This window comes from Oncorhynchus kisutch, linkage group LG13 (assembly GCF_002021735.2).
Source record: "Oncorhynchus kisutch isolate 150728-3 linkage group LG13, Okis_V2, whole genome shotgun sequence".
NCBI lineage: Eukaryota > Metazoa > Chordata > Actinopteri > Salmoniformes > Salmonidae > Oncorhynchus > Oncorhynchus kisutch.
In genome coordinates, this window is record NC_034186.2 from 68,839,762 (window position 1) to 68,867,373 (window position 27,612).

Sequence of the window (27,612 nt, forward strand, 5' to 3'; positions counted from 1 at the left end):
TTCCCCCATTGTATAGCACACTTGAGAATGCCTTACCCTCTGGCTATGGTAACATTGAATACTCCAAATCGTAGTTGGCCATAATATTCAACATGAGTTATCTTCAAAGCTGACATTATCTTCTATTTTGTATACCATTACAATTTAAAGCAAGGTATGTATATTAAGGTTACTTTTCAATAGTCGGTTGATTAAATAATCAATAGATGATATTGGAGCCCCATCTTGTGACCAATTTCCAAACTATCCCACCTCACAAAATGCTATCATTGCCTGGGCTGGAGGAGACAGGAAAGGTGAGTGCCAGGCAAATATGTCAAGCCGGTTGAGACATTTGGTTTTATTTAAAAAAAACTTTGCATTATTTTCAATTCACTGCTTCTTCAAAATAATCCACTTTAATGTACAAATATTTAGATTTTTTTTATTTTTTTATCCCTGTGTGAATAACAGAGGCTCTCCGGAAATACATAATTGCCATTGGAAGTAGTTTCCACAATAGCATATACATAAACAAGATCACCAAACTCACATTTCAGACAAAAATCATGAGATGCATGGGAGCCATACCAACTAAGAAATTCTGAGTGATGTTGAGAATTTTTTTACAAACTAAAATGTAAAAAAACAAAAACAGGAGATCAGTACATTCTAAACTTCAGAAGGGCATGGTTCATGTCTAACCATTACAACCAGGACCATGTACAGTGTTTTGTAGCCTAGTTTAACCATGTTCCATGAGTAAAATGACATCCCTACTCTGTGGTAATGGAAAACATGTCAGATAGCTTGATGAGTGGCCTTCCAACTGGGCAATGGCAACAGTGTTCTGCCATCAGAGTGATTTTCACACACTCCCAGTCAAAAAACAACACTCGCACATACATACACAAGGGAAATACCATCTATCTCAGTCCCAGTTTCTTTTTCTCCTTCTGTTTCTTGCGTACAACTTCCATGTTCCTGTCCTTCCACATGCTCTTTCTCAGTTTGATGGGTCTGCTGCCGACATACTTCCCTGTGGACAAAAAAAGTCTACGATCAGTTGAGAATTGGACTGGCACCACCACACAGGTAGCTGTTAGGAGGAGAAGAATAAGTCATTCCCCTCACAAACAATTGCTCACCGTTCATCTCTCTCATGGTGCGGATATAATCGTTAGGGTCCTTGAAGCAGACAAAGCTGTAGCCCTTGGCCGTGCATTTGTCACCTTCATTAGCTTTCTAACTATGCTTTCTTGCTAATTATGCAGAAAATCCTGTTATTGCATGAAAAAAGAAAAGTCCATGTTCCCGCGAGATATTACTCACTACTACAGAGCCTCAGAATGAAAATATCCAGATCAGGAGTTACTCCCCATTTTAAAATGACATATTGGGGTTGGATACAAAACTTTTTGGGCCATATTACACACACTATTGCTCACCGTTCATCTCCCTCATGGCTCGGACGTAGTCATTTGGGTCCTTGAAGCTGACAAAGCCGTAGCCCTTGGTCTTGCCTGTGCGTTTGTCCCGCACCACCTTGGCTTTCAGGTAGGAGGGGTAGCGGCTGAATGCCCTTGCCAGGATGTCGTCGTTCACCTCATTGCCAAGGTCTCCACAGAAGATTCTGAAATCATCTGGATGGAGGAGGGGAAGTTAGAAGATGAGGTGTGAGGCTGAGCAAAGAGGGAGGGACAAAAAGGGAATGGGACAGTGGCCTATTGTAGTGAAAACTATTCTCAATACAGGCAAGTAGGTAGCTGCTTTATTAAGCAACGCTAGAATTTACACACTACTGTTGCTGGGAATCTACTTACTCTGTTAATTATCCTTATGCAGGGGGAATAAAAAAGTATTTTTTTAAAGTCCTGCACGTGTGCCATAACTAACAAAAAGAAAAATCAGGGCTTTTGACATGAGATAAGCAGAAGAACTGATCTCTCTCAGGAACTGCATGTCTACAACAGACCCACCTGAAATTCTGTTTAACTATGCATTCCTTTTAGATGTTCCTCTGCTAACCTCATCAAAATAAGTCCCCCCACAATATTGTGCTTTTCTTTTTTGCATGTATAGCGCACGTGCAGGACTTTTATTTTGACATGCAGGACTTTTACTCAGACATAAGCTGAGGAAAGACCCACTCTTGGAAAGTCTAATTTATGTTCTATTAGATCTTTTTTCTCAATTTCCCCCCTGCATAAGGACCAACCCTATGGACAATTGGCAGAGTAAGTGGAAATGTAATTTGATTGAACTTCTGGCATCCGGCGGGCTATATAATCGTGTCAGTGTAATCTGAAGTCATTAGCTAGTTTACCCGAGTCCCACTCCAGTAGACTCTGGTCCTCCCAGCTGGTGCCTGCGGCTGTACGGATACACTTCTTCGCCTTCTCTTGCTTACCCTTCTTCTTCTCCTCTGTTGTGCTATCCGCTGGCTACAGAGAAACAAGATTCTCGAGTCAGACATGTTTTCGAGATTGCTGCAATACTGATCCTTTGTAGGGTTTGGGTCAAGTCTATTTCAATCCACCAATTGAATTGTACAAGCATTTTGAATGCAGAAAAGTTTAAACCCTTTAATTAGGGCCAGGGCTGATAAACAAGGCAGAGTGTTCTGTACCTCAGTGTGGACGGGCTCGGGCTCTGGCATGCTGGGTCCGATAACGTTGTCATCTGAGGCGGCTAGGCTGGCCTCCTTCTTAGCCTCCAGCAGTCCGGCGGCCATCACCGCTGCCTGCTGCTCTGCTACAGACGCTGCCAGCTCCTCCTGATGAAGTCAGAAAAAAACAAATCAGAGATATGATGATAGATGAGATTCCGTGTGAATTTGCAACAAACAGCAGCAAACTTGGCAAGTATGTAGAATGCAAATTTGAAGTAGTCGCAGATTTTTTTTATTTTTATGCAAAGGCAATGAAAACTAAAGAGTAGAAGTGAGTATACTTACCATGCGAGCCTTTCTCTGGGCATGGATGTCTGGTATCTTGGGTCCGGAGGGAGCCGTGTAGACAGTGGGGGCTGCAGAGATGATCGAGGGGGTGAGCTTGGGAGGGGCCTGGGTCACAGACCTGGAGGGTGCAGACACCATGGAGTGTCCCATGGGTGTACCATGGGTCGATCCCACCTGTAGATGGTAAGATATGGTAAGAGCATATAGAGAAATGGAGATAATGACTCAAATAAGAATAGGGCAAGATTGACCAATCCTGTTCACATTCCTAATTGAAGACACAGTTAATGCCGAATTTCCTTAAAAGGCCTTCCAACACTGTACGTCAGAATCAGTCTTTTACGATTATTACATGTCACACTGTGCGATCTTACCTAATTTAAATCTGTCAACCTGGCGAGATCGTACGATTTGCTTCAGTACGGTCGACACATTCTGTGATTGGCTTGCGATGCTACGTCAGCCGATGTATGCTACGTCAACTGCAGCGGTGCATCTGATTTCAGATGTCAAAAATGTCAGATGTAGCCTAAACAAGATTAGGGAAATTGTTCTTCTTGCAAAGCATTTAAATGTTTAAATCAAACTATTACAGGGACAGTGAAGCATGTTTTCTTCTTTTGGTTCCATACTCCAAAAGTTTGGATTTGAAATTAAACAATGACTGGAGGTTAAAGCGCAGACTGGCAGCTTTAATTTGAGGGTATTGGGTGAAACATTTAGAAATTACACCACTTTTTGTACATAGTCCCCCCCATTTTAGGGGAGCAAAAGTATTGGGACATTCATTGTGTATTAAAGTAGTAAAAAAATAAGTATTTGTTCCCATATTCATAGCACAAAATGACTACATCAAGCTTCTGGCTAAAATTTGTTGGATGCATTTGCTCTTTGTTTTGGTTGTTTCAGATTAGGCTGTGCCCAATAGAAATTAATGGTAAATAATGTATTGTGTGATTTTAGAGTCACGTTTATTATAAAATAAGAATAGAACGTTTCTAAATACTTCTACATTAATGTGGATGCTACCATGATTACGAATCATCCTGACTGAATCGTAAATAATGAGTGAGAAAGTTAGACGCACAAATACCATACCTCTAAGACTAACCTCTTATCTTTACAATAACGGAAGGTTAGCATTTTATTTCTCACTTATTATTATTCACAATTATCTGTAATCCTCACATTCATGGAAACTCACTGTATATTAATCTGACTATTTACAATAATCCTACTGTTGTGTGCATACTCAGTGCCGGCTGTGTTCCTATTGGTAAGTCACCGGGATCGGCTCGTGACACCAGCCACACTACACGATAAAGGCTCAACATTTCTGACACCGCCAGAACTTTGTCTGAGCCTACGACTGCATGTACTGGTACTCAAAATCAGCAGACCAAGACCATGTCACACTGAACGAGCCAAGAAAATCGTTTATGACCTAAGAATTTCCAACAAAAGAAAAATGCTGTCTGGGAGGGCCAAATCGTGGCATAAGATGGCTAAAATCGTAGAGTCTGCATGGGCCTTTAGAGAGGCCATTGATATCAGTTGTCCAAGGAGCCTCGGGGTAGAAAAAAGGCACTGTAGCAACTAACCGGAGGTCCTACTGAGCTCATATGCCCCATTGGGTCCATGGGATGCTGAGGGGGTCCTTGCATGGGGGGTGCCATCATCATGGGTGGGGGAGGAGGGGGGCGTGGCAGTGGGGGAGCCATCATACCCTGTGGAGGGGGACCACTCATCACAGGCATCCTCGGACCTGCTGACAGAGAAACTTCAACTTAGCCTCCCAACACCTTGTTTTTCATTTGAAGACTGAATCGCTGTAGAGATTTGATGCTCCTTCTTATTTCATTTAGCTAGCACTGAGGTGAAGTCAGCAACAGTAGAGATAAATGACCTGGTCTCTGCAGGATGTGCGGCATAAACGCTGGTCTCATCATTGGCGGTGGTCTGACACCTGGGGTTATAGCTGAAGAGCAGAAAAAAAAGAACAGCATAAACTGAAGAGACCTGTAGACATGGTGGTGTAAATGATGAACACTTTTTGAGTAAAATATGCATTTTAAGTATGTCATGTAATAATAAGTAGTCCTCTGTAGCTCAGTTGGTAGAGTATGGTGCTTGCAATGCCAGGATAGTGGGTTTGATTCCTGGGACCCCCCATCATAAATTTTTTTTATTCATGCATGACTAAGTCGCTTTGGATAAACGCGTCTGCTAAATGGCATATACAGCACATTCGGAAAGTATTCAGACCCCTTCACCTTTTCCACATTTTGTTACATTAGTCTTATTCTAAAATAGATTTAAAAAGAAATCCTCAATCTACACATAATACCCCATAATGACAAAGGTAAAACAGGTTACATATTTTTTGCTGAAATATCACATTTACATATGTTTATATTTTTTTATTTCACCTTTATTTAACCAGGTAGTCTAGTTGAGAACAAGTTGTCATTTACAATTGCGACCTGGCCAAGATAAAGCAAAGCAGTGTGACACAGACAACAGAGTTACACATGGAATAAACAAACAAGCCAATAACACAATAAACAAGTCAATGACACAGTAGAAAAAAAAGAAAGTCTATATACAGTGTGTGCAAAAGGCATGAGGAGGTAGGCAGTAAATAGGCCATAGGAACAAATAGTTACAATTTAGCAGATTAACACTGGAGTGATAAATAAGCAGATGATGATGTGCAAGTAGAGATACTGGTGGGCAAAAGAGCAGAAAATTAATTAAAAACAGTATGGAGATAAGGTAGGTAGATTGGGTGGGCTATTTACAGATGGACTATGTACAGCTGCAGCGGTTGGTTAGCTGCTCAGATAGCTGATGTTTAAAGTTGGTGAAGGAAATAAAAGTCCAACTTCAGCGATTTTTGCAATTCGTTACAGTCACTGGCAGCAGAGAACTGGAAGGAAAGGCGGCCAAATGAGGTGTTGGTTTTGGGGATGATCAGTGGGACATACCTGCTGGAACGTGTGTTACGGGTGGGTGTTGTTATCGTGACCAGTGAACTGACATAAGGTGGAGCTTTACCTAGCATAGACTTATAGATGACCTGGAGCCAGTGGGTCTGGCGATAAATATGTAGCAAGGGCCAGCCGACTAGAGCATACAGGTCGCAGTGGTGGGTGGCATAAGGTGATTTGGTAACAAAATGGATGGCACTGTGATAGACTGTATCAGTTTGCTGAGTAGAGTATTGGAAGCTATTTTGTAGATGACGTCGCCAAAGACGAGGATCGGTAGGATTGTCAGTTTTACTTGGGTAAGTTTGTCGGCGTGAGTGAAGGAGGCTTTGTTGCGAAATAGATAGCCGATTCTAGATTTGATTTTGGATTGGAGATGTTTAATATGAGTCTGGAATGAGAGTTTACAGTCTAACCAGACACCTAGGTATTTTTAGTTGTCCACATATTCTAGGTCGGAAACGTCCAGGGTGGTGATTGCTAGTCTGGCAGCGGGTGAGGACAGCGAAAAGCATGCATTTGGTTTTACTAGCGTTTAAGAGCAGTTGGAGGCACGGAAGGAGTGTTGTATGGCATTGAAGCTCATTTGGAGGTTAGTTAGCACAGTGTCCAAGGAAGGGCCAGAAGTATACAGAATGGTGTCGTCTGCGTAGAGGTGGATCAGGGAATCGCCCGCAGCAAGAGCGACATCGTTGATATATACAGAGAAAAGAGTGTGCCTGAGAATTGAACCCTGTGGTACCCCCATAGAGACTGCCAGAGGTCCGGACAACATGCCCTCCGATTTGACACACTGAACTCTATCTGAGAAGTAGTTGGTGAACCAGGCGAAGCAGTCATTAGAAAAAAACAAGGCTATTGAGTCTGCCGATAAGAATACGGTGATTGACAAGAGTCGAAAGCCTTGGCCAGGTCGATGAAGACGGCTGCACAGTACTGTCTTTTATCGATGGCGGTTATGATATCTCAAGTACCTTGAGCGTGGCTGAGATGCACCCGTGACCGGCTCGGAAACCGGATTGCACAGCGGAGAATGTACGGTGGGATTCGAAATGGTCAGGGATCTGTTTATTAACTTGGCTTTCAAAGATTTTATGTAGGCAGGGCAGGATGGATACAGGTCTGTAACAGTTTGGGCCTAGAGTGTCACCCCCTTTGAAGAGGGGGATGACCGCGGCAGCTTTTTCAATCTTTGGGGATCTCCGATGATACTAAAGAGGTTGAACAGGCTGGTAATGGGGGTTGCAACAATGGTGGCGGATAGTTTTAGAAAGAGAGGGTCCAGATTGTCTAGCCCAGCTGATTTGTACGGGTCCAGGTTTTGCAGCTCTTTCAGAACATCTGCTATCTGGATTTGGGTGAAGGAGAAGCGGGGGAGGCTTGGGCGAGTAGCTGCGGGGGGGGGGGGGGGGGAGCTGTTGGCCGGGGTTGGAGTTGCCAGGAGGAATGCATGGCCAGCCGTTGAGAAATGCTTATTGAAATTTTCCATTTTCATGGATTTATCGGTGGTGACTGTATTACCTAGCCTCAGTGCAGTGAGCAGCTGGGAGGAGGTGCTCTTGTTCTCCATGGACTTTACAGTGTCCCAAAAACTTTTGGTGTTAAAGCTACAGGATGCAAATGAGTGCTTGATAAAGATAGCCTTTGCTTTCCTGACTGACTGCATGTATTGGTTCCTGACTTCCCTGAACAGTTGCATATCGCGGGGACTATTCAATGCTATTGCAGTCTGCCACAGGATGGTTTTGTGCTGGTCAAGGGCAGTCAAGTATTCAGACCATTTACTCAGTACTTTGTTGTAGTACCTTTGGCAGCGATTATAGCCTCAAGTCTTCTTGGGTATGACACTATAAGCCTGGCACACCTGTATTTGGGGAGTTTCTCTCATTTTTATCTGCAGATCCTCTCAAGCTCTGTCAGGTTGGATGGGGAGCATCGCTGCACAGCTATTTTCAGGTCTCTCCAGAGATGTTTGATCGGGTTCAAGTCCGGGCTCTGGCTGGGCCCCTCAAGGACATTGAGACTTGTCCCGAAGCCACTCCTGCATTGTTTTGGCTGTGTGCTTAGGGTCGTTGTCCTGTTGGAAGGTGAACCTTCTCCCAAGTCTGAGGTCTTGAGCACTCTGGAGCAGGTTTTCATCAAGGATCTCTACTTTGCTCCATTCATCTTTCCTCGATCCGGACTATATTCCAGGCCCTGCTGCTGAAAAGCATCACAGTAAAATGCTGCCACCACTATGCTTCACCGTAGGGATGGTGCCAGGTTTCCTCCAGACGTGACACTTGGCATTCAGGCCAAAGAGTTCAATCTTGTTTTCGTCAGATCCGAGAATGCCTTTTGGCAAACTCCAAACAGGCGGACTGGGGAAGATTGGCTTCTGTCTGGCCACTCTACTACAAAGGCCTGATTTGTGGAGTGTTGCAGAGGTGGTTGTTATCCTGGAAGGTCCTCCCATCTACACAGAGGAACTCTGGAGCTCTGTCAGAGTGACCATCGGGTTCTTGGTCACCTTCCTGACTAAGGCCCTTCTCCCCCGATTTAAGAATGATGGAGGCCATGGTGTTCTTGGGGCCCTTCAATGCTGCAGAGATTTTTTCGCACCTCTCCCCAGATCTGTGCCTCGACACAATCAAGTCTCGGAGCTCTACGTACAATTCCGTCAACCTCATGGCTTGTTTTTTTCTCTGACATGCACTGTCAACTGTGGGACCTTATATAGACAAGTGTGTACCTTTCCAAATCATGTCCAATCAATTGAATTTACCACAGGTGAACTCCAATCAAGTTGTAGAAACATCAAGGACGATCAATGGAAACAGAATGCACCTGAGCTCAATTTTGAGTCTCATAGCAAAGGGTTTAAATTCTTATGTATATAAGGTACCCGTTTTTTTCCTCTTACAAAACGTACAAAAACCTGATATTCATTTTGTTATTATGATGTATATTGATGAGGGGGGGAAGTATTACATCTATTTTAGAATAATAAGGCTGTAACAAAATGTGGAAAAATGGAGGGGTCTGAATACATTCCAAATGCAAAGTATTATGTTAATAAACAATCAAACCATGTCACCTGGGCCTACAAATGCAGGGGGTGGAGGTCCCACGAAAGTGGCAGCCCTTGCATCCAAAGTTTGCTGGACCTGAGAGAGAAAGGGGATTTGAAGGAGTTGGATGCATCCGGCTACCACCACATTCTGTTTGCTTTTAGCAGAAGATAGGTTTGAGTTCGTTCATTCTACTATTGATCTTTCCTATATAATGTTCAATCAATCTTCCTTCAAGAGCTCAGTACCTGTCGGTAGGTGTTGGTGCCGATGATGGGTCGGATCATAGGAACAGTCATAGGAACACCCATTGGGAGCAACTCCATCACTACAGGGTCTCCTGCAGTCATTGCCACTTGACCCCCCAGGACCTCCTGCTCAAACCTGGTTCAGAACCAACACAAGAGTTACCAACAGATGACGATTGTCGTGAGATATTGTTTGCCTGTCCTGATAGAGAAGTAAGACCATTCAGTAGGGGTTCTTTTGGCATAGTCACCACACACGGCATTGCAATCTTATGGAAGGTAACCGAAGTGTCATGCCTCAACTCTTGTACTCACAGAGCCATTTCAGCCTCCATCTCCTTCAACCGCTCCTCTCCTGATTTCATCGCCATACTTACTGCAAAGACAAACGTTTTGTTGGTAGTCCATTCTTTGGTGGTAAACACATCTAGGTAGCTACTGAAAATGTGTACAGTTAACGTTTGGCTAACACCAAAGGCTAGGATAGTTAGCTTGTTTACGTTATAGCTACTGTATTGGCTAGTAACTTTAACTGTTTGCAAACAGTTATCGCTAGTTGTCTGGCCAACGTTAACCAGGATGCCATAATAAAAAAAAACGGCAAGTTAGTACAGCACGTATACGTAAAAAACGTTATTACCCTAAATCGTGACGTTCCAAAACTCTTTAATCGTAACTAGCTATTTAAATAAAGCATGAATTTTTGTATTTATCAGTCCCTACAAACCGAGTCCAACGTTGTCCAAAATGGCCAGTCGCATTATTATGACGTAGGGGTCGTGGTTTTGTTCCATCACGACTGTGTGGTTGGGTCCGTTCCAGGGGATCTGTTCTTCTTCTTCGCGTAGTTTTCCGACAGACAATACACTTTGTTGAATATTGTTGATTTCACAGTTCAGAAAGTGCAATGCACATTTGTTCACAAAAAAAGGGAAATTGCACCACCAACTAACCCTATTTATAAACTGTGCGGTTCAAGCCCTGAATGCTGATTGGCTGACAGCCGTGGTATATCAGACCATATTCCACAGGTATGACAAAACATTTATTTTCACTGCTCCAGGAACGTTACTAAACAGTTTATAACAGCAATATCCTCAACACACCCCACTACCCCTTCCCACTACTTTGGCTCTCACAGATCCTACACCAGGCCGTTGGCCAGGGAGCCTGTGTCCCCTTCTCTCAAAACCCACTATAGTTCTTCTGCAGTAAAATATCTGACACCCAAAATCTTCTCTGCTGGTGTAGAGAACTGTTCAAGTCACTCTGTACTGGCCTACTACTCACAGGGATCCTTTCCCTCACACTTTGTCCACCATCCTCTACTTTTCACTGCCTCAGCATATGACGCTTTCTGCACTGCTCTCATCCTGGAAACTTCAAGCTGTCTCACTCGCACAGAACATTTCTGATTCCCAGCAACATGGCCACCCCCACAATTGAAACACTCCACTTTTCCCACTGAAAGAACACACTCCTTTGTACCATGTCCTCTTGCACACTTCTCACACCTCAGAATCTCCCTCCTACATACTCCTGCAACATGACCATAAACTTGGTACCTGAAACACTGTAGTGGGTTCTGAATAAAAGCTCTCATGGGATAACTTATATACCCTTGCATGACTTTATCCAACAAACACTGCATCTAAACTCAGAAGGACAGAGAGGGTGTCCTCAGTCTAGGGGCATGCATCACAGACATCGGGGATCCTCAACATAATTCGATCCACCTCAACACTAACCCAGTTATCACGCCTTTCAGCAGCATTTTGTTCCTGAGAGCAAAGCAGGACACAGCTCTCATTCAGAGTTGCAAAACGCGCAGCGCCCTCTCCCCCTGGGCAGCAGACACACATAAAAATCTACATAAGTCAACTTCTGAATATTTTCACTTCTTCACCCAGCAAACTAATCAGTCAAAAGGCATAGATCCACTTTCTAAATGAATCATACTCCCACTGGACCAGAGTAATCTTAGGCATTTTCCTGATCATTGGGGTGAGGCTCAAAAGCCTTCACCTAAGTGTTCAGGTTCTTCCTCTTCACTTCTGTCAGGTCCAATTTCAAGTTCACTATCTGTCGACTGCTCAGGGTTTCAAGAGTGTAACGTAATTATCTCTCCTGTACTTGAGTCAAAGGAGAAAGTACTCGACTTGTATTTAGCAAATGTCGTCTTGGGTTTGAACCTCGCCCCCTTCACGTCATTACGCTCTTTTTTCTGCCTTGTGTCATCTCGCCATCCTCCATCTTGCTGCAAGTCCACTAGCTAGCTTGCTCCAACTCCACCTCAAGCTGTCCACATCTAGGCAAAACTTTTTCCAGGGGGTCTGATAATCACACAGAAAGCGGTCAAGTTCAAGATTGATTGATATCCACATGGCAATCAATGCAACATAAAACTCAAATACATGTTGCCGGTGTTTACATACACTAACGTTGCTCCCTATCTTATTGGGTTGCACAAAAAACAGTCCATGGGAAGCCAGAAGTTAAATACATTCCTACACAGACTCCGGGGCCTGTGAGGACAGAGCATTCATTGCCACAATTCCTTCTGTAAAACCCTTGAGTCCCTGAGTCCCACAAAACGTTCAGCCGCACTCACAACAATGCCTATTTCCTCAGATTTCCTCTCTGTTTGCGCTGTGAGTTTGATGATAACCAATGCAATCAACGTTACTAAGTCCATCTTCTTAACATGCAACATGTCAGGATCCCTCTGTTGACAATAAATATTCTCTGGTGTCTCTGCTCCTACTACCATTATATCTTCAACATCACTCCTTTCTTCTACTTTTCTAACCACCTCCGGATAAGAGACATGCTGGACAGCCCTTATTCTTGCCACCTCCATTGCCTTCACACTAACAGGGAACTTGATCATCACCGCATGATCATCACCACAATTGCAGCATTTAGGCTCAGCTGGCATACGATAGTCCTCCTGTCTACATACACTTGACACATGGGCAAATATTTTGCATTCATCACACTGTATGGGTTTGGGTACAAACACTCTCACAGGGTATCTCACAAAACCCAAATACATGTGATAAGGGAGAGAATGGATGGAGTGGGCTACCTCTCTCCTTCCACCATGCGGGTCAGTCGGTGTGCACCAACCACTTGATCAAATTTTTCACATATATCCTTTGCATTCACTTCTAGCGTCACCCCAGAGATAACACCATTGATAGGCGCTCTGCTTCGAAAATAAAAACGACACACTCCAATCCGATATCTTCTTGAGGTGCAAAGCACGCTACTTCTGTTACATAGATACACCGAAAACCAAAATAAGCCCACTTCTCATTACTCTCACCGACACCACCTTATCCAACACATCCACAATTGGTGGACAGGTCTCCCAGTTAATATCTACCCAAAACCCTTACTCTTTTTTCCCCCAGAACTAGGCTTGGATTTACTAGATTCCACAACCACTTATCTTATTTCCTTTTGTATTTCACACTGTAACCCAATTGTTCTCCTTCTCATCTCCAGTCGACACACCATCTGATTCAAACAGAACATCCACTTTCGCCATCTTTCCCCCCCTTCAAAGAGCCGAGTGGAACTGAGACAAAATATATACAGTGCCTTGCGAAAGTATTCGGCCCCATTGAACTTTGCGACCGTTTGCCACATTTCAGGCTTCAAACATAAAGATATAAAACTGTATTTTTTTGTGAAGAATCAACAACAAGTGGGACACAATCATGAAGTGGAACGACATTTATTGGATATTTCAAACTTTTTTAACAAATCAAAAACTGAAAAATTGGGCATGCAAAATTATTCAGCCCTTTTACTTTCAGTGCAGCAAACTCTCTCCAGAAGTTCAGTGAGGATCTCTGAATGATCCAATGTTGACCTAAATGACTAATGGTGATAAATACAATCCACCTGTGTGTAATCAAGTCTCCGTATAAATGCACCTGCACTGTGATAGTCTCAGAGGTCCGTTAAAAGCGCAGAGAGCATCATGAAGAACAAGGAACACACCAGGCAGGTCCGAGATACTGTTGTGAAGAAGTTTAAAGCTGGATTTGGATACAAAAAGATTTCCCAAGCTTTAAACATCCCAAGGAGCACTGTGCAAGCGATAATATTGAAATGGAAGGAGTATCAGACCACTGCAAATCTACCAAGACCTGGCCGTCCCTCTAACCTTTCAGCTCATACAAGGAGAAGACTGATCAGAGATGCAGCCAAGAGGCCCATGATCACTCTGGATGAACTGCAGAGATCTACAGCTGAGGTGGGAGACTCTGTCCATAGGACAACAATCAGTCGTATATTGCACACATCTGGCCTTTATGGAAGAGTGGCAAGAAGAAAGCCATTTCTTAAAGATATCCATAAAAAGTGTCATTTAAAGTTTGCCACAAGCCACCTGGGAGACACACCAAACATGTGGAAGAAGGTGCTCTGGTCAGATGAAACCAAAATTGAACTTTTTGGCAACAATGCAAAACGTTATGTTTGGCGTAAAAGCAACACAGCTCATCACCCTGAACACACCATCCCCACTGTCAAACATGGTGGTGGCAGCATCATGGTTTGGGCCTGCTTTTCTTCAGCAGGGACAGGGAAGATGGTTCAAATTGATGGGAAGATGGATGGAGCCAAATACAGGACCCTTCTGGAAGAAAACCTGATGGAGTCTGCAAAAGACCTGAGACTGGGATGGAGATTTGTCTTCCAACAAGACAATGATCCAAAACATAAAGCAAAATCTACAATGGAATGGTTCAAAAATAAACATATCCAGGTGTTAGAATGGCCAAGTCAAAGTCCAGACCTGAATCCAATCGAGAATCTGTGGAAAGAACTGAAAACTGCTGTTCACAAATGCTCTCCATCCAACCTCACTGAGCTCGAGCTGTTTTGCAAGGAGGAACGGGAAAAAATGTCAGTCTCTCGATGTGCAAAACTGATAGAGACATACCCCAAGCGACTTACAGCTGTAATCGTAGCAAAAGGTGGCGCTACAAAGTATTAACTTAAGGGGGCTGAATAATTTTGCACGCCCAATTTTTCAGTTTTGATTTGTTAAAAAAGTTTGAAATATCCAATAAATGTCGTTCCACTTCATGATTGTGTCCCACTTGTTGTTGATTCTTCACAAAAAAATACAGTTTTATATCTTTATGTTTGAAGCCTGAAATGTGGCAAAAGGTCGCAAAGTTCAAGGGGGCCGAATACTTTCGCAAGGCACTGTAAAAGGTATTATTATTATTATTGTTGTTGTAGACCCACTTCCTCATGTCAAAATAAAGGTCCTGCATGTGTGCCATGTGTGGACAAAAAAGTAATCACTTGTGGGGGACTTTTATATTGACATAAGGTAAGCAGAGAAGAAGTGGGTCTACAACAGACCCACATTTGCAAAGTCTGTTTAATAATAAGTTCCTTTAGATATTTTGTCTAATTCGCCCCCATCTTAATGATGAACTGTCCTGCCAACCAGCACAGTGTGTTGAAATGGATTTTTTTTTAACTTCCTGCTAACTGTTTTTTAGTGCAACCCAATAGGGAACAATTTTTGTGTATGTAAATATACCCCTGTTACTAAAAGCATCTATCGAGGGAGGAGCATCAGTTACTGCATTACTTGGTACAATATTATATATATATATATCTTTGATTTACAGATAGCCAGGGGCACACAGTTGTTTTTATTTTATTTTTATTTTAGTCTATGTATAAATGTTTGTTTTAATATTGCGGATAGATTGTTGCTTCCATCAATGTAATTGTCTGCATAATTTCCAATCCCCCTGTAACGGTTATCCTCGGTGGAAGAAGGTGAAGAGGACCACGGTGCAGCGTGGTACGTGTTCATGGTGGATTTAATAAAGAAACTGAACACAAGGGAAGAAAAAAATGAAAAAAACAAAGCGACACAAACGAAACAGTTCTGTCTGGTGCAGACACACAAAGACAGTTCTGTCTGGTGCAGACACACAAAGACAGTTCTGTCTGGTGCAGACACACAAAGACAGTTCTGTCTGGTGCAGACACACAAAGACAGTTCTGTCTGGTGCAGACACACAAAGACAGTTCTGTCTGGTGCAGACACACAAAGACAGTTCTGTCTGGTGCAGACACACAAAGACAGTTCTGTCTGGTGCAGACACACAAACAAAACAGTTCTGCCTGGTGCAGACACACAAAGACAGTTCTGTCTGGTGCAGACACACAAAGACAGTTCTGTCTGGTGCAGACACACAAAGACAGTTCTGTCTGGTGCAGACACACAAAGACAGTTCTGTCTGGTGCAGACACACAAAGACAGAAAACAATCACCCACAACTCATGTGGGAAAAACAGGCTGCCTAAGTATGGTTCTCAATCAGAGACAACGATTGACAGCTGCCTCTGATTGAGAACCATACCAGGCCAAACACATAGAAAACCAAAACTAGAACAACACAGAATGCCCACCCCAACTCACACCCCGACCAACCTAAAATAGAAACACAAACAAGAAACTAAGGTCAGGACGTGACACCCCCATATATTTTTGGGGTAAATATATACACTACCGTTCAAAAGTTTGGAGTCACTTAGAAATGTCCTTGTTTTGAAAGAAAAGCATTTGTCCATTAAATTAACATCAAATTGATCAGAAATACAGTGTAGACATTGCTAATGTTGTAAATGACTATTGTAACTGGAAGCTGGATTTTTTATGGAATATCTACATAGAATATCTACATTATTAGTCCCACCATATATTTATAACTGTGCTCTTTCACAAAAGTTCTGACCGTATATACATTTTACAGACCCCATATGTTTTACATTTGCTATCTTGCTGTTATTAATTCCACCCTTCAGCATATGGACAGTACCAAAATAAACGATCTAATGACTCTGCCTGCTCGCAGAAAAATCTGCAGAGCATGGGGACACTATGTCACCGCTAAGTGTAAGGGGAGACCTTGAAAATTCTAGCCCTTTTGCTTCTGATATAGTTACATTAGAAGTGCACATCCAAGAAGGCTCAAGGTCATTGGCTACAGATAAAATGATGTCTAATCACGTTAAATGTACAGTAGCTTTCAAAATCTTAGCTAGCAGTCATCATCATGAATCAAGTCGACAATCCTTTTCAATCCTTGTCATATGAAGATAAATTAGAGATAAAACGTATCAGTGCTCATCGGCCATTGGACATAAACATTACACAACAAGTTGGAAATCGCAAATTCAACAATGAGTGGTTTGGAAGGAAGTGAGCAGTGAGCACACCACAACAATGTTAGTCCAAAAATGTATTGTATGCTGCTGAATAAATGATTGTAAGAGCTTTCATTGTCTGCTTATATGCCCCTGTTATTTATCCTATGCTTGGTCTACAGGGAGAATACTGTAAGGACTGCCCATGTTCTGAATTCTGTCACTGTACATTCCAAAAGTGCTGAACAAATAGTTATTTTGACTATGTCCTAGCTCGCTCATTAATGTCTTAATTGAAATTACTGATTGCCTCTTATCCGCCTGTCGTCCCCTTATGCCATAGTTTGTACATCTCAATTGTCAGTAGAAACCACATTTGTTAAAGCAAGTCAGCCATATCAGCAATGTTTTTTTAGAAGGTAGTAAATGAGGCTAAATGAACTGTTTCGCTGCAAGACAAGGCTCTGCTGATAGCAATGTATGGCAGTGGTAAGGTGTTGGGACTGCTGTTGGGATAGCTTTATGTACGCCCTAACACTTTGTGGGCACCGTTTGTCACCGTTAGAATGCAATTAATGTATTGTGTAGTGTTGTGTAGTGGCTTTTCTGGCATGCATATATTTTTTTGCCACACCAAGATTTACATGCTAAAATCGCCATTGGTGTAAATGTATGGAAAGGATGATAACAGAAGGGCTCACTTACTTCCTGGAGAGCAGAGGACTATTGTCACCAGACCAAAGTGGGTTTAGAAAAGGCAGGGGAACGATGGATCCTGTACTGTGCCTAGAGTCAGACATATGGAAGGACTGTGATATGATGTGGAAGGAAGGTCTGCTTATCAAACTGGAAATCATGAGGGTTGGAGGAAGTGTTTTAACTGGATAAAGGTATTTCTTTTTGGACAATCAACACAAGTGAGGGTAGGGAGCTCTATGTCAGAAAGGTATGAGGGGGATAATGGTATCCCCCAGGGAAGTGTCATTAGCCCTTTGTTGTTCTCCATTATGATAGATAATGTATTCTTCAAGGTGAGACCAAATATTGGGAGGTCATTGTTTGCCGATGACGGGGCACTGTGAAAGAGAGGGAGAAATATTCCCGATACATCCAGGAGAGTTCAAGGAGACAAGTTGCTCAGTGGTCACTCAGGTGGGTCTTCAAGTTCTCCATTGATAAAATACAGACAGTTTTTTACTAGAAGGAAGTTTGGGGAGGAAATATGCCTGAAGGTGTACGGGCGTTTTGGTTCCTGGGGGTCTGGTTTGACTCTTGAATGACGTGGGTGGAGCATATTAACAGAGTAGTTGTCAAAGGAAATAAAATATTGAATGTGATGTATTGCCTGTCAGGAATGGAGTGGGGGCTGCATAGAATGGTGTTGAAAATGCTATATATAGCGCTGAATACAATTTTTGTTGGATAGGTAGTTATTATGGCGAGAGAGATGGGACTGTTTGAGAAGGAGTTCTGCTTGAGAGGGTAAAGGTTGGTGAGGAAGGAGTAGATCCAGTAAATATTGTAAGTGAACACTTTAGAACACAGTGCTATACTTTCTTGAATATACTGTATTCGCTGATGGATCTAAGGACCCTAAAACAGGGTGGATAGGTGCAGCTTTTAGTGTTCCTGGGTTTAAGGTTGCAGTGACAAAAAGAGCAATGGATCATTTATCTGTTTACACAATGGAGTTGCTGGCCATACTCTTGGCTGCAGAGGGGATGGAGGATGTGAAGACAGACTGGGTAGTCATATGTTTTGACTTCTGTGCTGCACTGATGAGCTTAAAATTAATTTGTGTCACAGAGCAGACAAGATGTCTTGTATGAGATTTTGCATTGCCTGTTTAGATTGTGACATATGGGGCTTTTGTGAGGTTCCTCTGGGTGCCAGCTCATGTGGGAGTAGAGGGGAATGAGGAGTCGGATGTTCTTGCCAAGCAGGCTCTTAAATATCCTAATGTTAACATTGTGGCGTACAGCAAGTCAGCCACTAGGGGGAGACTCGTCGAGGCCTGGTGACAGACGGTGTATAAATCAACGAGGCGATGGCTCCATCTGCTGGACATGCCAGGTCTTGACGGGTTCTCCGGCCAGGACTAATTGTGGCTGATTGGGAGTTGGTGAGTAATCAAGACCCATAAAGCTGCCCAAAAAGCTTCCCATAAAGCTGCCCATAAAGCTGCCAGAAGGGCAGCACACAGGGAGAGTGGGGTAAATAAAGGAATCCCGTATAGTTGGGGACGGTTACAGCGGTAACAGGAGTGAGTGCAGTTTTGATCCCGACAGCGAGACCAGAAGACCCCCAGAGAGGGTCTCATGGGGGAGACCTATAATTTTATTATTTATTTATTATTTAAATAAACACCCTTGAAACCGAGCTAATCATACTCTGTCCGTGTCTGATCTGTGTAAACGTCTTGACCAAACCCCCTGGTCTGCCACAACAGGGAAATGACAATAGGAAAAGCAGAAGCCAATGGACTAGTAATAACAGTAGTTAATTACAAATGGCAGCAAATGTGGAACAGGGAGGGAAAGGGAAGATCCAGGAAAAGGTAGGGGCACGGAGGTCCTCAGGTTGAGAGAGAAGGGTGGAAAGTGTAATAAGGCTGGGACTGGGACATACAAGGCTGAAACACACATTTGAAATTGGTAGGAAAACATCCAACTGGGAAGTGTGATCACTTTCGGGAGGAGATGGAGACAGTGGAACATGTTTTATTTCAGTGCCAGCACTATGAGAGGGAAAGGGAGAGATTATTATTAGATTCAAGGAATAATGGTGTTGAAGAGACAAGTTTAATTGTACTGTTCAGGCAAACTTCACGTGATGTATTTCTTTGCATATTTAGTTTCCTTAGGGAGACAAGATTAATGGATTGGATTTATACCTTTTCTGTCTCTGGTCCACACTCCAGTCCAGTTGGTGGCGGTAATGCACATTTAAAGTTGGCCATCTACACCCTGTGCTGCACTTTCTTTGTTCCCTCTGCACATGGGGTAAGTGCTAACATTTCATTCATTCACTCAAATGTTTAACAAAGTTTAGAAACTAAGGGGTATATGTATAATTGGATCCCCATGCTTAATAGGCTCTATAATGCATTATATAGGATACAGAAAATGCAGGATAAAGTTAGTCCATGGATTATTAGAAGCAGAATTCAAAGTGTATGTCTCTCTTTGTCTTTCAGGTTGTGTGTGGTCTCTGTGCTGTTTGTTATCAGTAAGTAAAAATTGAGTATTTTCATATGGTGTGTATGGACGAGTAGTAGGGCAAATATCAAACCTTTACAAATACCTTTTTTAGTAATTCATAAATAAATGGGATCCCTCATCAATGATCACGTGAACATTGATTAGTGCATATTTGTGCAGCACTCAAATCAAAGTTTATTTGTCTTGTGCGTCGAATACAACAGTGAAATGCTTACTTACAGGCCCTAACCAACAGTGCAATTTTTAAGTAAAAAATAGGTACACCTTTGGCAGCTGTGATTCTTCTCGGGTAGGTCTCCTAAGAGTACATTTAAGTCAAAGCTGTAATTTTAGCCACTCAGGAACATTCACTGTCTTCTTGGTAAGCAACTCCAGTTTAGATTTGGCTTTGTGTTGTGGGTTATAGTCCTGCTGAAAGGTGAATTCCTCTCCCAGTGTCTGCTGTGAAGCGGACTTAAGCAGGTTTTCCTCTAGGATTTTGCCTGTGCTTAGCTCCATAACGTTTATTTTTATCCTGAAAAACTCCCCAGCCTTTGCTGATGTCAAGCATACCAGTACCATTCTTCTACATATCTACATTGCTTGCAGTTTGGAGTTTTAGGCTGGGTTTCTGTATAGCACCCTGTGACATCTGCTGACGTAAAAAGGTCTTCATAAATACATTTGATTGATTGATGATGCAGCCACCACCATGCCTGAAAAAAGGAGGCAGTTACTCAGTGATGTGTTGTTGGATTTACCCCAAACATAAGGCTACTGCATTTAGGCCAAAAATTGTATTCCTTTGCAGTTTTTCTTCAGTATTATTTTTAGTGCCTTGTTGCATACTGGATGCATGTTTTGGAATACTTGTATTCTGTATTCTGTATATTTGTATTCTTCAGCAGTTTCCTTCCTGTCCTGCAGCTCAGTTCAGAAGGATGACAGTATCTTTGATGTGTATGGGTGATTTAATGCATCATCCACAGCATAATTATTAACTTGACCATAATATATTAAATATATATTCAATGTCTGATTTGTTACTGTTACCCATCTACCAATCACTGCCCTTCTTTATGAGGCTTACAAAAAGCTCCCTGGTCTTTGTAGTTGAATTTGTGCTTGAAATGTAATACTTGACTGAGGGACCATACAGATTTTCTATGTACTGTATGTGGGACAGAGGAAGGGGTAGTCATTAAAAAATCATGTCAACCTCTATTATTTCATACAGTGAGTCCATATAACTTATGTGATTTGTTATGCCAAATTTGACTTCTGAACTAATTTAGGCTAGCCTAAACAAAGGGGTGAATTCATATGCAATGACTATTCAAGTTATTAGTTTTATTCATTTGTAAAAATGTGTAGAATTTTCTTTATACTTGGACATTATGGGATATTTTGTGTAAATCAATGACAAATTAATATAAATATATTTCAATTTGTAATGCAACAATGTGAAAAAAGTTTGAAAATTGCTTATTTACCTGATTTTATTTGATATTAATGGTTAACGATTAAGATTGAACTAATAGCAAGACATTTCTGTCCTACTATTGCTTTGTCTTTATGATCTCCACTCTAGTTCCCTGCAGCCAATCTGGGTGTATGGTCAGTAGAGATGGCTTGAGCTGACAAATTAGTTAAAAACTGCATTACATAGACGAGATGTGGTGGGTGTAACCGAGATAGCGGTAGCCTGGAAGAGTTTAGAACAATCCCTCATTGTCTCATAATCATCATGGTATCTGGGAAACTAAGCCAAGGTGAGATTAAGACAACAACACTGTACAGATAATGACCGGATGAACCCAGAGTGGCTTATGATGCCCATTGGGGTGGAACCAGCCATGACTAAGCATTCTTAGTGTCAGCTATATATAGAACTCTGCATTCTGTAAAGGTTAGTTAACTCGGTCCAACACTCAAGGGTGTTGGGTCGAACCAGCCTCATTATTGCAATAATTAATCGATATTGAATAAAGATGATTGTTTGAAGAAATTACAAGGTCTCTCTCACTTGATTAGAATATTCTACTACAAGTTCAAGCGGGTGTAGACTTTCTATAGGAACTGTATGGATTATGTAATTTCATCCATTCCGCCCTTTCATGGTTAGACAGCAAAGAAGTAGAGATATAGTTGAAGTCTAAAGTTTACATACACTTAGGTTGGAGTCATTAAAACTTGTTTTTCAACCACTCCACAAATTTCTTGTTAACAAATTATAATTTTGGCAAGTTGGTTAGGGCATCTACTTTGTGCATTACGCAAGTCATTTTTCCAACAATTGTTTACAAACAGGTTATTTCACTTATAATTCACTGTATCACAATTCCAGTGGGTCAGCAGTTTACATAAACAAAGTTGACTGTGCCTTTAAACAGCTTGGAAAATTCCAGAAAATTATGTCATGGCTTTAGAAGCTTCTGATAGGCTAATTGACATAATTTGAGTCAATTGGAGGTGTACCTGTAGATGTATTTCAAGGCCTACCTTCAAACTCAGTGCCTCCTTGCTTGACATCATGGGAAAATCAAAATATATCATCCAAGACCTCAGAAAACAAATTGTAGACCTCCACAAGTCTGGTTCATCCTTGGGAGCAATTTCCAAACGCCTGAAGGTACCACGTCCATCTGTACAAACAATAGTACGCAAGTATAAACACCATGGGACCATGCAGCCGTCATACCACTCAGGAAGGTGACTCTTTCTATCTCCTAGAGATGAACGTAATTTGGTGCGAAAAGTGAAAATCAATCCCAGAACAACAGCAAAGTACCTTGTGAAGATGCTGGAGGAAACAGGTACAAAAGTATCTATACCCACAGTAAAACAAGTCCTATATCGACATAACCTGAAAGGCCACTCAGCAAGGAAGAAGCCACTGCTCCAAAACCGCCATAAAAAAAGCCAGACTATGGTTTGCAACTGCACATGGGGACAAAGATCGTACTTTTTGGAGAAATGTCCTCTGGTCTGATGAAACAAAAATAGAACTGTTTCGCCATAATGACCATTATTATGTTTGGAGGAAAAAGGGGGAGGCTTCCAAGCTGAAGAACACCATCCCAACCGTGAAACACAAGGGTGGCAGCATCATGTCGTGGGGGTGCTTTGCTGCAGGAGGGACTGGTGCACTTCATAAAATAGATGGCTTCATAAGGAAGGAAAATTATGTGGATATATTGAAGCAACATCTCAAGACATCAGTCAGGAAGTTAAAGCTTGGTTGCAAATGGGTCTTCCAAATGGACAATGACCCCAAGCATACTTCCAAAGTTATAGCTTAAGGACAACAATGTCAGGGTATTGGAGTGGCCATTACAAAGCTCTGACCTCAATCCTATAGAAAATTTGTGGGCAGAACTGAAAAAGCGTGTGCGAGCAAGGAGGCATACAAACCTGACTCAGTTACACCAGCTTGGTCAGGAGGAATGGGCCAAAGTTAAACAATGTAAAGGCAATGCTGCCAAATACTAATATACTGTATGTAAACTTCTGACCCACTGGGAATGTGATGAAAGAAATAAAAGCTGAAATAAATCATTCTCTCTACTATTATTCTGACATTTCACATTGTTAAAATAAAGTAGTGATCCTAACTGCCCTAAAACAGGGAATTTTTACTCTGATTAAATGTCAGGAATTGTGAAAAAACGGAGTTTAAATGTATTTGGCTAAGGTGTATGTAAACTTCCGACTTCAACTGTACAATAACATGTTAGAACAATGCTTGATTTGCTGTAATTATTGCCAACACCACTCTCTCTCCCACATCATCCTTCTCTCATTCCACCTATTCCATTTATCAGTGATATCATCAGTGGTAACTACAACCATTCTACAACCAAGAGAAGTGGCAGCTCCGGGCAGTGACATCACCCTTATCTGCTCTTTGTCTAAAAACCTGAACCTCAACAACCTGGTCGTCAACTGGCAGCGTGGGGAGTCAGAGGTGGTCCACAGCTATTACCATGGGAGAGATCAGCTGGAAAGACAGAGTGTTGTTTACAAGGGACGAACTCATCTGTTTGAAGACCAGCTCACTGTGGGAAATGCCTCACTTAGACTGAGTGGTGTGCAGCCGAGTGACCAGGGCCAATACACCTGTGATGTGACAGATGAACAGGGAAGCACCCAGGAAAAGCTACAACTTCTAGTGGCAGGTAGGTTCCATTGTTGCTCCATCTATATTGTATAGTGTAAATAATGATAACTGCCCCTACAAAAGTATTTCTAATATTTCAAACCAGCCCCTTATGATGAGCCCAGGATATCCATCCAAGCCACTTGTGACGGCTTTGTTGTGACCCTCAGTGCCTCTCAGGGGTTTCCCCAGCCAGAGGTAGTGTGGAAAGGTGTGATGGGCAGTACCAACACCACTATGGAGTTAGACAGCAAGGGGCTCTATGAGCTGGAGAGTGAGGTGACCCTGAGGCTGAACAGCACTCTGACTGTTACAGCCGAGCTGAGACTGAGGGTGCTGGACCAGAGTTTCACCAAGTTTCTCACACTCCACCCACCACCAGGTAAAAAAGGTTTGTTCTTTGACTCGATGTTGTTATCAGATACTTTATTTGGAGTTCTTTTTACTATTGGATATTTTGGATTATTGATCATTCATGTGTTTTAACATCATTAATGTGTACTAACTCCATCTGTATGTATAGTGCGTATGCTATCGTGTGTATGCGTGCGTGTGTGTTTGTGCCAATGTTTGTGTTGTTCACAATACTCTACTACAGTTCATAAAACACCAGTCAGATATAGAGGGAAATGTTGTCTATTTCAGTTACTGAGGTTGAGTGCTCCTTTCTTCTCTCCCCCCTTCCACAGTGTGCTATGTGATGCCTGCTGAGCAGAGGAGCAGATTGTTGATATATCCCCTGCTTCTAATGCTGCTGGGATTGGTGCTCCTGTTATCCTGGAAGAGGTCTGAGCAGGAGACCAAAAAGGATAAGAAAACAGAAGAATAGAATGGCCTTCGGTCCATGGTCACTCAACAGGCTTTAAGCCAGAGTTTGTTTACAGAGAAAACATAAAGGGGGGACAGACTTTTATACTAATATACATTTTAATAGAAAGTCATTTTGTAAAATCGGAACTACAATACATTATACACAAAGTTCAACACAATACAATGGGAGATGCACACCACAACACTAGATGGTCATATGTACCTCTGCTCCAAATCTGGTTCCTTTTAAGGTTTTTTCCTTGTAGGGAGTTTTGACTTACTGCTACTTGCTTAGGGATTTAGCCCAGGCCCAGGTAAATCATATTTTATATCCGCAGTTGTCTTACTGGGCTTTATAAATTACATGTATTTATTGATTGAAAGATGGCAGCTATAGCGTCTAATTAAAGTTGTTACGTGTGTTCCAGGCAATGTACTTTCCAGATATATATTTTTTTTTAATAAAAGGAGATGAACCCCCAATTGTGATGTCTTTTTGCTAAATCTCTTTTACAGGAAAGAACTGGTATGTTGGCAGTATAACAGGAGTACAGGGAGAGTGTAATTTTCTCCTGTAACATTTCTTTATTTAGTAGTGACATGAAACTGTATAGTTTTATTTCATTACACCCAGAGCAAATCATTTTGTTTTGGTGTTCCAGTGGGATGCAGAGGGCGACATTGATCAAAGCCAGGGGATATCTCATTCTCATGTGCTTAGACTGCACAGGGGAGAATTTCAATTCATGTAGATGCACTGTGAGTAGCCTGGATTTGTTTTCCACTGTAGCAGCATGATCTACACTACCCATAATCTAAAAAGCAGAAAGATAGTCCAACATAGCCTCCAACAGCTACTCTATAGTTGACCAAGCTACCAATTACTTCTCACTGGAAGAAGTTAGGCTACACTAGCATGTATTATGTTTTGTTCATTTATTAAATGATTCACTTCCTGAACTTGCTTCCCGACATCCCAGCGCACACGTTACAAGGACCGGGTTTGGGGAACCCTAAGCCACACTTAGAGATTCTCCTGTCCTTTTATATACTTTTTTAACCAGTAGTTCTGAACGTAGCACTCACAAGCTAAAGCTAAAAGTGGCCCCCGAACATTGCGTACGCCATCACAAATGTGCAGGTATGTGCACCACGTCATTGCTCTCTCTGCTGTATCAACTGAGCCATTGGGCCTCCCTGTAACCTCATTGGATAATGCTGGGCAGTCCTCTTGCTAGGTGCCACTCAAGTGCGAAGGGCTAGAACTCGAATTGCTAAGGGGCTGGCCCACATGCTGGGATATGTAGGGAAAATGGTGCAGCACAGCTTCAAGAAAACAGTCGCTTTCAAACTAGGGATTTCGTGGCTAATTGAAGTTAGACAGTAAGTCTGCTCATAGATTATGCATGTATGAACTACATTGACTGTCACACCTTGATCAGTTTCACCTGTCCTCGTTATTGTCTCCACCCCATCCAGGTGTCACTTGTTTTCCCCAGTGTATTTATCCCTGTGCTTCCTGTCTCTCTGTGCCAGTTCGTCTTGTATGTTCCAAGTCAACCAGCTGTTTTCCCCGGTCTCCTGCTTTTTGCATTCTCCTTTTTCTAGTCCTCCTGGTTTTGACCCTTGCCTGTTTCTGGACTCTGTACCCGCCTGCCTGACCATTCTGCCTGTCTTGACCACGAGCCTGACTGCCACTCGGTACCTCTTTGACCTTTTGCCTGTCCACGACCATTCTCTTGCCTACCCTTTTGGATTATTAAACATTGTAAGACTCCAATCATCTGCATCTGGGTCTCGCCGTGTGTCATGATATTGCCACATCCAAAGCGGAAGGTTAAAAAATACTTTCTTAGTCGCCAAAGTATCAGAGCAAGTCTTTAAGAAAAATATAGTTCACTTAACTAGTTACTTTGAAAAAGTAGTTCACTACATCAAAACTACCTCATGAGTGAACAGGGGCTGTCTCAGGTTGATCTCCGTACAGATTTAGAAACAGTGAATGATGTAAGAGGGGCAATAGTAGAGGCCTCAAGGCAGGTGACACACACAGGTACAGGGGGGAGAAGGAGAATGCCAGTTCCCTGGTGGACTGAAGAGTGCAGAGAAGCTGTAAAGAGTAGGTGTTCCTTTTGTCCAGGTGGGACAGGGCAGTGTGGAGTGCAATAGAGATCACATCATCTGTGGATCTGCTGGGGCAGTATGCAACTTGGAGTGGGTCTAGCGTTTCTGGGATAATGGTGTTAATATGAGCCATGACCAGCCTTTTAAAGCACTTCATGGCTACAGAAGTGAGTGCTTCGGGTCAGTAGTCATTTAGGCAGGTTACCTTGGTGTTCTCTGCTTGAAACATGTTGGTATTACAGATTCGGTCAGGGACAGGTTGAAAATGTCAGTGAACACTTGCCAGTTGGTCAGACACATGCCAGTTGGTCAGCGCGTGCTCGGAGTACACGTCCTGGTAATCCGCCTGGCCCTGCGACCTGTTTAAAGGTCTTACTTACTTTGGCTATGGAGAGCATGATCACACAATTGTCCTGGAACAAAGAAAAATAAAACTTTTAAGAAGATTAACGGGAAAAAAACTATAGTATACCTTGATTAGATACATTTTCACTCCTCTTAGTCAATACATGTTGGAAACACCTTTGGCAGCGATTGCAGCTGTGAGTCTTCTTGGGTAGGTCTCATAAGAGCAGATTTATGTCAAGCATACTGTCATGACGTTGCCCTCTTTGGGGATAGCAAGCCCCATCCCCCTCTCCCTGCCTCCCCCTTTCCTCCTTCAACTAGGCTGCTGTGGTTAGAGAGACGTCGTAAATTCCTGAGGATCTCCTCATGGACACAGTATAGAGAGAGTACATTTTCATAGAGAACAAAGGAATTTCTTCCACCTCACAGAACTTGAGGTACAAAAATAAATGTCATGTTCCGGAGAAAGTATAAAAGATCGGTGAAAAATTCAGCTATGAACTGGTCCGTTTGTTACAACTTGGGGAAGCTCGTGGGAGACGGTGCGGCCA

The 27,612-nt window shown here is 42.4% G+C and overlaps 2 protein-coding genes across 7 annotated transcripts; one reads left to right on the forward strand and one right to left on the reverse strand.

Annotated features, from left to right (window-relative positions):
• Positions 1-314: 314 nt before the first annotated feature.
• Positions 315-10,006, reverse strand: LOC109901845 (RNA-binding protein 42-like). 4 transcript variants are annotated; one of them, XM_031787070.1, is made up of 11 exons: positions 9,954-10,006; positions 9,542-9,602; positions 9,227-9,362; positions 9,005-9,074; positions 4,845-4,916; positions 4,540-4,706; positions 2,936-3,112; positions 2,609-2,755; positions 2,306-2,423; positions 1,428-1,622; positions 315-1,018 (listed from the first exon to the last, which is right to left on the reverse strand). In XM_031787070.1, exons 1-11 carry the CDS (start codon positions 9,985-9,987, stop codon positions 906-908), a joined length of 1,290 nt encoding a protein of 429 aa, XP_031642930.1. In that variant the 5' UTR covers positions 9,988-10,006; the 3' UTR covers positions 315-905. The 4 variants fall into 4 exon arrangements, with proteins under 4 accessions (XP_031642930.1, XP_031642931.1, XP_020353422.1 ...); XM_031787071.1 differs by having other exon boundaries at positions 4,540-4,703; positions 9,954-10,004; XM_020497833.2 differs by having other exon boundaries at positions 4,540-4,703; positions 9,867-9,999.
• A 9,320-nt stretch (positions 10,007-19,326) lies between these two features.
• Positions 19,327-25,072, forward strand: LOC109901843 (CD276 antigen). 3 transcript variants are annotated; one of them, XM_020497831.2, is made up of 5 exons: positions 19,327-19,422; positions 19,617-19,648; positions 23,445-23,798; positions 23,886-24,170; positions 24,469-25,072. In XM_020497831.2, exons 1-5 carry the CDS (start codon positions 19,418-19,420, stop codon positions 24,606-24,608), a joined length of 816 nt encoding a protein of 271 aa, XP_020353420.1. In that variant the 5' UTR covers positions 19,327-19,417; the 3' UTR covers positions 24,609-25,072. The 3 variants fall into 3 exon arrangements, with proteins under 3 accessions (XP_020353420.1, XP_031642933.1, XP_020353421.1); XM_031787073.1 differs by having other exon boundaries at positions 24,096-24,161; XM_020497832.2 differs by having other exon boundaries at positions 19,328-19,422; positions 23,886-24,161.
• The last annotated feature ends 2,540 nt before the right edge of the window (positions 25,073-27,612 follow it).